Genomic DNA, 8,464 nt, shown 5'->3' with positions numbered 1-8,464 from the left:
AAAAGTGCGCGCACGCGCGCGTTTTGTGCTGGATTTCTCTTAAGTTTGTTACACTAGTGCACTAAACCTCTAATGTACTTATATTCATATAAATATTATTCACTCTTACTTGCCTCAAAATAAGGGTTTAAAGTCCCTCAATCAAATCGCGCGTGTAAAAACGCGTACTTCCAATTTGTGCGCGATAAAGCGAAATTTCTAAGAAATTCTTATAACGATAGTATTATTAACTAATAATTGAGCCCTTACACATAAAAACACCTATTTTGAGACTAATGTACAAGTCTCCAATTTTCCAAGCCTATTGTATCCTCGATTCAATTATTTACTCCAATCGCGTATACACTATTTTCACTTAACGAGCCTTCAGAAATTAAATTTTGAAACGAGTCACTTTAAAAATATAACTAAACTATAGATCCCTTTAATTAGGTCTAAAAAGATTAGAAAATAATATTCGGGGCAAACAGGCAATTAAATATTTAAATAAACTTGTAATAGGAGTTTAAAATAAATAAATTTTTGCGAGTCCTCACGACTTTTCTTAATCTACTATTGATCATTCTTATTTTTTCAAAATTAATACACTCTCAATTTAAATATAGTCTTGAAAAACGTGTACTCGTAGTTTCGAACTAAACGAGTTTTCGAAATGTAATTTTTTCTAACAAAACGTTTTAAAAACATAAAAGAGGCTTTTTTTCATATAAATGGATTTTAAATAGTTGAATTAAATAATTAGTTAAGCCAGTAAAATAAAATAAATTAAGAAAATTTTTGGGTCCTCACACCAGTCCCCGGCAACGGCACCAAAAATTGACAGGGTATCGAACCTGTGCAATAATAATTACCTACTTAAGAAAAATACAAATTTTGTATCTAGCAGTGAGCAGGGTCGAATCCACAAGGACTGGAGATAATTTGGTTCTTCTAGAGTTCAGCGCATGGGGGATTTTTGAAAAATATAAAATAACTAATTAACTAACTAATGGAACAACTAATAGAAATAAACAAGAATTAATCGATACCCAATACGACTCTAGCCAAAGGTGCAACTTTTCATACACAGATCATTCAACCGATCATAGATGCAAAGATAATTCAATTACTCATTATTAGATTGGTTATAGTTGTCATACACGCGATGAACAACCAGCCTTTCCGTAATTTCTCGATAGTCAAGGTACGATTGTTAACTATTTCCCTAACCAAGAAATAACCCTATGTACGATCATAGGATTTAATTACTCTATTGCATTAATAATTAGAAAAGCCCAACCCTAACTAACAAACACGCTACGAGGGTTTCTTTAAATTAGATCATACGTTTCCCTAACATGAAACCAATCACGCTAGTCGCCACTGATATTAATCAGTTGAACAATTACCGATTCAATCAATTAATTTGGCATTAGATGATTAGTTTAATTCAAATATCGGGCCCTTGACATTCAAATAACATAACAAACATAAGCAATTAAATCAGGAAACGTACAAATACCAATGAATAAAAGAAATAAATAAAATTAATTCGATCTCACAGATATTTGGAACCGCGCCTTCAAGTTGGCCTTCGACTAGATGAGAAACTTAGTTCATCTACATGGAGGAAATCCCATGCGAAATTGCAGAAGTTATTATAAAAAACAAGCTATGTTCCCGTCGTTCAATGGAAGAAAAACGGCCAAGTGATACCAAAAAGAAATAATCCTCAATACGAAGGAACTAGCCAGAACCTCTCAACAACGAAGTTCTCCTATTCTAGAACTAAACTACTACTTGTCTCGTGGTCTCCCCGAAATTGAAAGTAAAAGGAAGTACAAGAGGTGCGGCTCTCTCGAAGTCCTTGTTTTTAGTTTTCACTTCATAGGAAAACTCCTAGTCAGCAACTCTTCTAATCAGCAAAAGAAATGCAATCCGTCTGTAGCACCATGTGGGCCAGGGTCTGTGAAGCTTTTAGGAGTCTCCTACGTGTGGAACAATTTTCTCAAGAAGGTCCCCCTTTTTAGCACTTTTCAGTTCCACTTCCTATAAATAGGCCCAAATATCAAATATAAGTATATGTTAATAATTAAAACAATATTTGGCAAGGACAAAGAGGAAAATTAATAATAAAATTACTAACAATTGACACCCTATCAGGTCAATCCCACAGGGAAGATTTTCAATTATAGGTGATTTTCAAACTTCTTTATTATTTAGCCTATAAGCATAAAGTAAAAGTAATAAAATTAACACTTGAAAGCTCCTAGAGGTATGAAATTCCTCACTACTCTCACTAATGAGATTATTTATTAAGTGAATGATATTATCTTGGCTAGTTATAGCGTAATTTTCTAATGTATGTGAAACCTACTCTCATAGTGAATCACCTATACTTGTAACTGAACCATACCTACTCTCATGGTTATGAAACTAACTACAAGTTCATTTCTTCTATGAAATTATATGAAACAAGTCACTAAATTTACAAAGGTGCTCCTCTACTCTCGTGAGTGAACTCCGTAGGTTTATCACTTCCTTAAACTAGTGTTAAATTTCAATTCTCATTGCAAACTTAACATCTTTAGATAATCACAACTAATGGCCGGTTAATCATAATTACAAAAGCAAAAGTGATAAATAACTTGCTCAAAATAACATCATCAAATAATCAAGTAAGTATCACTAACAAGATATAGAAAGTTCATTCATACTCTAGGCATAAACTTTAACTAAACATGAAAAAAAAATTCTAAACTTATATTATAGTTAAACATAAACTCAAAGAGAAAGTGAAAGGAGAGAAGTCACCCTTGTCACATGAGCTTCAAACTCTCCATCTTTGCTCCTTAATTTTCATCCAAATTTAACTACAAATACAAGAAGGAAAAACTACACTAACTACTCTATACTACCCTATCTAATGAACTAAGGAAATTCTAGTGAAAACTACATTTTTGGTGAGTTTCTCTAACCTTCAAAAGTTGTGAAAATGTTCTCCAAAGGCCTCTATTTATAGAGAATTCAAGAGCCAAATGAGTTGTTTTAGTTGTCATTTTTAACTCTTGGAACTTCTATGAGTTGCCTTTCTGACTTTCCAACCTTTTCTTGATCAGATACAACCGAGATTGAGAGCTAGAATTGAGTTGGACAAGTTGTATGAAAGTAGGGCAAGTTGATGAGTAAATTGCAGCAATCAGGTGAGAATACATGACTACAACCCACATATTGTCAAGTTGCTATTCAATTCTGTGCATTTGACCTCATTTCAACTGCTATTTTCTAGATAATGGTGGTTGAACTAGCTCTTGTGCCAAACACAAAAGTTGTAGGCTTGTAGCCCTTTGAGTTAGCTTTCCAATGCCTCAAAATCATTCCATTTAATAATCCCATTTAGAGATCTGTAGACTGAGATATGATTAGAATACCATCAATTGGTTAGAGCTCTGTTTCAGCTTTCGACAACAACTTTGCACTTCTATATTTTGATATTTTGATAATGAAAATGACTGAATACCAAATGTAGATCTATCTTTTACCTTCAACATATCACCTCGATCCGATCATTGTAATTCAAGATATAGCTGAAATACCATAAGATATCGAAACTGTCTTCACTTGCATTTCTTCTTTTGAATGTTTTGCATTTCATGTCTTTTTTGAATCACTTCAAATCATCAATAATCATCCAATTCTCTTCTCAATTCATTCCATTTGATGATTGAATCATTAAACCTGCAAAAACATGAAGTTTTTATCATTAAAATCCATAAAATATAATTTTTATCACTTAAACCACAAAATATATATTTTTACCAAAACCTAGCTAATTAGTTATAAAAATAGTTAAAACACACCAAAACTAACTAATAAGATACACTTAAAAACACGTAAAATATATTCTTGTCATAAGCCATTGAAAATTTTTCTATTTTTCTCATCCAAAATATATTTTTTACCAAGCAATTCAAGATCTTTTACAATGTCAATAAATCTACAAAACATCTTATCAATATTCTCATGAGATTTCAATTTGAAATATTCATATTTAGGAACAAGTAGAGATTTCTTTTGTTCTCTAATATCTTGGTGCCTTCATGTATTTCACACAATTTATCTCAAATTTCTTTAATTACCGATTTACAACCTTTAATTCTAGTAGGTTCATTGGCATCTAAAGCATTATACAAAACATTCTTGACTTTTGCATTTAAAGTAAAATTAATCTTACCTTGAACACTCAAAGTAATACCATGGTCAAGTGATGATATTCCATTCAAATTATTTCAAAATCCATCAGTTGTCCTCAATCAACCAAATTTATAAAACTATTAAGATGAAATGTGTTTGCATGAAACTTTAAGAATGAAATTAGTCAAAATTATAAAATTACAAGGTCAAATGTGTTTTGTATTAAACTTTAGGAATAAAATTTGTTGAAACCTTAAACATTAGGGATGAAAATGTCCATTTTTCCCATTTACAAACTAATCCTCAATGCTTTTGGGCTCACCACTTATAAAGTTTACACTTCTCAACAGCCTCTTGGGCCGTTGGTACCATAAATGTCTTGGTGGGGTTGAAAGTTCAAAGGTTCAACTCTTGCTTTCCACCTTACCATTTAATTGTGTTTTCCTCCGACGGAAAAATCCTGTTGACTCTTCTTCCCTTTAGAGTAGGTTATACAAATGTTATTGTGACAAAAAAAAAAACTTATAAAGTTTACACTTCTCCTCTACGGGGCCACGTTGTTGTCTTCAAATTTTCATTTTTTTTATTCCCATCAAATGCTAGGGAGGGTTCCGTTGCCACAGAGGCTATCGGACCACGTGTTTTCCTTGCATGCGCATCCTTGTCCACAATTTCATAACTCATTTGCTTTCGCTGAAAAGTAGGAGGTGCAATGTAGCGTTAACTTTTTTTTTTTTTAATTTCACAACTAGCATACCAAATGATACAAACCGCATTTAAGTTTAGAACTGAAATATAATCATTCACTCAAACTTAGACAAATATATATCACAGAACAGACTGATGTAATTATTGTCATGCAAACCGAAGTCCAACAGTGCAAATAAAATTTATTTCCTAACAAGCACAGAACAGTTTGCTTGCTTTTATCCAGTCTAGCTTAAAGCTGTAGCTTGTTCAAAGCTACGATAGTAATATTACTGCATGGCCATCTTGATTATGATTCTAGAGCCTGCGCAAGATTAAATGAGCCCCATATTGAGGCTGCAAGGTGACCCGTCTAATCGGGGCATGGACATAAGACGGAGAGAGCTCTAAGGAAAGGGTACGTAGAATTATTGCGATAGCCATTTTTATCGAGTACAGTGCAAAGTTATTCCCAATGCACATCCTTGGCCCGAAGCTGAAGGGAAAATAAGCACCCTGGATTTTCGTTGCCTTCATAATCCCTTCAGAAAATCTCTCTGGTTTGAATTCCAAGACATCATCACCCCATAATTCAGGGTCATAATGGAGCAGAATTTGTGGCATCATGACCTGTACTCCAGCTGGAATCAAATACTTCCCAAGTTGTGTATCTTCTGAAGCCACTTTGGAGAGCTCAGATAGTGGGGGATACAACCGTAGAACCTCGTTCAAGATCATAGATACCTATGTACAAGTAATACAATTGAGTGGCCAGAAAAGACTATACATCAAGAAAGAAAATAAAAACGAAGAAATTTCATAAAGTTTTTCCAGTAGGTGCCTATCATCGCAATCTAGCGCCCAAAACTTCGGTATGATTTAGGAACTTGAAGGGAGACTTACAATTTTCAGGTGGTTTATACCATCATAGTCCGGCATTTTGTCCCCAAAAACTTGGAGAACTTCTTCTCTTGCACGGTCCTGCCACTCAGTGTGCTTACTCAAGAGGACGAGGGTCCAGAGGACCAAAGTTGAGCTGGTGTCCTGCCCTGCCCAATAGAAGAGTTTGCACACAGCATAGATATCTTCAATGCTCAATCCTGCACTTTTTTGGTTGCCCTGCAGCTTGATCTCATTAAGATTGGATTCCAACAATAGCCCCACGAAGTCAGCACCACCAGATTCTCCCGCCTGCATTGCCTGCAACTTTCTATTGATGATGTCTGTAATCTTAACTCTTAATTCTCTGTCTAATGCTCTCATCCTGAGATTGCTCTTAGTTGGCAGAAACCTTCAGCAGCAAATTCAAACACAAAACTAATTATCTAATAAATCAGATAATAGTTCAGCACAACATGTGGATCGATTTTCTGATTCTTGACTATATTCCATTGTTTGATTGATTACTGCTTGTTAAGTTACTCATTTACTTAACTTTTATTCTTAATTTGGTCATTTATTCTTAACATTGATTAAATGAACTTAATTAGTTCGCAAATCTAGTTTATACATACATATGTATGCGTGAACATGTGTTAGTATATGTGTATGTGCATATTGGCATAGCCATATTCCAATATCGGATTAACATGGGGCAGACTTGGACAGTTTCTCCTTGACCTCCCATTTTGTATAGACTTGCTTTTTTAGATTATATAAACAAAGGCAGGTTTACTAGTTATACTTTTCAAATTGATAATATCTACACAAAATTCCATTATAGTAAATGAGTTTCTTCATAAGGTACTTATTCATTGATTAATAGGACCATAATTTTAATTAAAACCTTTTTTTCCTGCATGAAGTTGATAATTAAATTTTTAAAAAATAAAATAAAATAAAATATTAAAATAAAGAGGCTCAAGGAACAAGACATGCATTTTGTGTACGATATATTTATAAAGGAAAAGAAATTTGGTTAAGGGTAAACTTTACCTCTTTCCTGGAAAGTAAACCGACTTTACTTTTTCCCATGTATGATTGGCAAGTTCTTTCAGAAGCTCGACAATTTTTTTCCCTTCTTCGCCGCCAATCCCAAATAATGATGTTGAAATTGCAGTTGCTGAAATGGATTCAGCTCCAGGCCACACGTCCACCTCTCCTGCACCCCCCTCAGGAATCACACTAGCCCATTTGTTAACCGCATCGATGCAGCTCGATTGAAATAGTGGTAACATGCTCTATAAAACAGGAAACAATTAAAGGGGTCATATCAACTACTAACTGGTGCATGCGGAGTTGAAAATGCGATACAATAATGTTGAAAATCACACCTTTAACTTTTCCAAAGTGAAGGCAGGGTTAGTGATCTTTCTATACTTGGCCCATTCTTCCCCCTCTACAGCGCCCATTCCACCGAAAAGGATGTGGATGAGTGGATCAAGATCGTGAAAACTCTTGTGAAATGTCGCGTGTCTAACCAAGGCGTCTTTGGCTAGTGTTGGATCTGTCACGGTTACCTTGGGGAATCTTCCAATCCACAAGAAGGAATTTTTTCCTAAATTTAGTTCAGCACAAAACAATTTGCGTTAGTATTCCAATAAAAAAAAAAGGAAGAAATCAAAAGAAATTTATTGGTGCTTCAGAAATTAAAAGTTACGTACCATGAGTTTGGACAGAATTGTAGACTTCGGGCATCATGCGTTTTACGATATTGTCTCCAAGCTGAATAGGCTTGGAATGAGCATCTCTGAGTAATTTTGCACTTTCATAGAGGTCTCCTCGAAATAGCCTGTAGGGGTTCCCTTTGAAACCTTGCTTCCTAAGACATTTCTCAAGCTTCTTAGGTCTGAACCAGTACAAATCAAGCATCGCATAAAGCCAGTAAACGGCATAACCTATGAATCCCAAGATTGCTATTAATTTGAACCCCATGAATTCCATTTTCGTTGGTTTAGTAGCAGGTTCTATGGCTTTGTTTCTTGGGTGGGAAACGAATATATATAAGATGCATAGATTGCCTTACAGGTGCTGGAGTCGGGTATTAATGGAACTTAAACCGAAATTATTTAAAAGCCTTGCCAGGGGCGGAGCCAGAAAAAAATTTTAGTGGGGGCAAAAATAATATCAAAATTTTTTATCTACTCTTTTTTAAATTTTTTAAGCAAAAAAATAATAAATTCACCAACAAGTATAAATGGGGGAAGAAAGAAGAGCCGTCGGTTGTGAAGGGAAAATGGGGACCAGAGGAGGAAAGGGAATTGGGGAGTGGGGACCAAAAGAAAAGACTGATATAATTGGTACTTGGCTCTGTTGGGGGAAAAAATGGGAGACCAGGGGAGGAAAGTGAATGATATAAAATTTGTGATCTATTTTTTCACATTTGTTCTAAAAAAACTCTAGGGGCACCTTTACGATTATATCAAAATTGTATAACTATTATACAAATTTGAGGGGAGGCACCCAGTGCCCCCACCTTAAATCCGCCCTGAGCCTTGCACTGTTGGTAATAATTGCGAATCCCAAAATGCGGCAACAATTTCCTTACCGAAGGAGTATATAAAAATCTAAGATTCTTTCACCGTTGAATACCAAGTGGATTTCAAACATTTTGATAAGAAGACAATGGTGAACCATAGCATTAAACTAGTGTCATTTAAGAGTT

General features: G+C 34.7%; 1 protein-coding gene across 1 annotated transcript; it reads right to left on the bottom strand.

Moving 5' to 3' along the window:
- Positions 1-4,999: 4,999 nt before the first annotated feature.
- Positions 5,000-7,825, bottom strand: LOC113700841 (7-deoxyloganic acid hydroxylase). Its single transcript, XM_027221276.2, has 5 exons — positions 7,464-7,825; positions 7,134-7,357; positions 6,796-7,040; positions 5,764-6,151; positions 5,000-5,604 (listed from the first exon to the last, which is right to left on the bottom strand). Exons 1-5 carry the CDS (start codon positions 7,741-7,743, stop codon positions 5,179-5,181), a joined length of 1,563 nt encoding a protein of 520 aa, XP_027077077.1. The 5' UTR covers positions 7,744-7,825; the 3' UTR covers positions 5,000-5,178.
- Positions 7,826-8,464: the final 639 nt, after the last annotated feature.

The sequence above is a fragment of the Coffea arabica genome, chromosome 1e (assembly GCF_036785885.1).
Source record: "Coffea arabica cultivar ET-39 chromosome 1e, Coffea Arabica ET-39 HiFi, whole genome shotgun sequence".
Taxonomy (NCBI): domain Eukaryota; kingdom Viridiplantae; phylum Streptophyta; class Magnoliopsida; order Gentianales; family Rubiaceae; genus Coffea; species Coffea arabica.
This window is presented reverse-complemented; position numbering and strand designations above follow the sequence as displayed.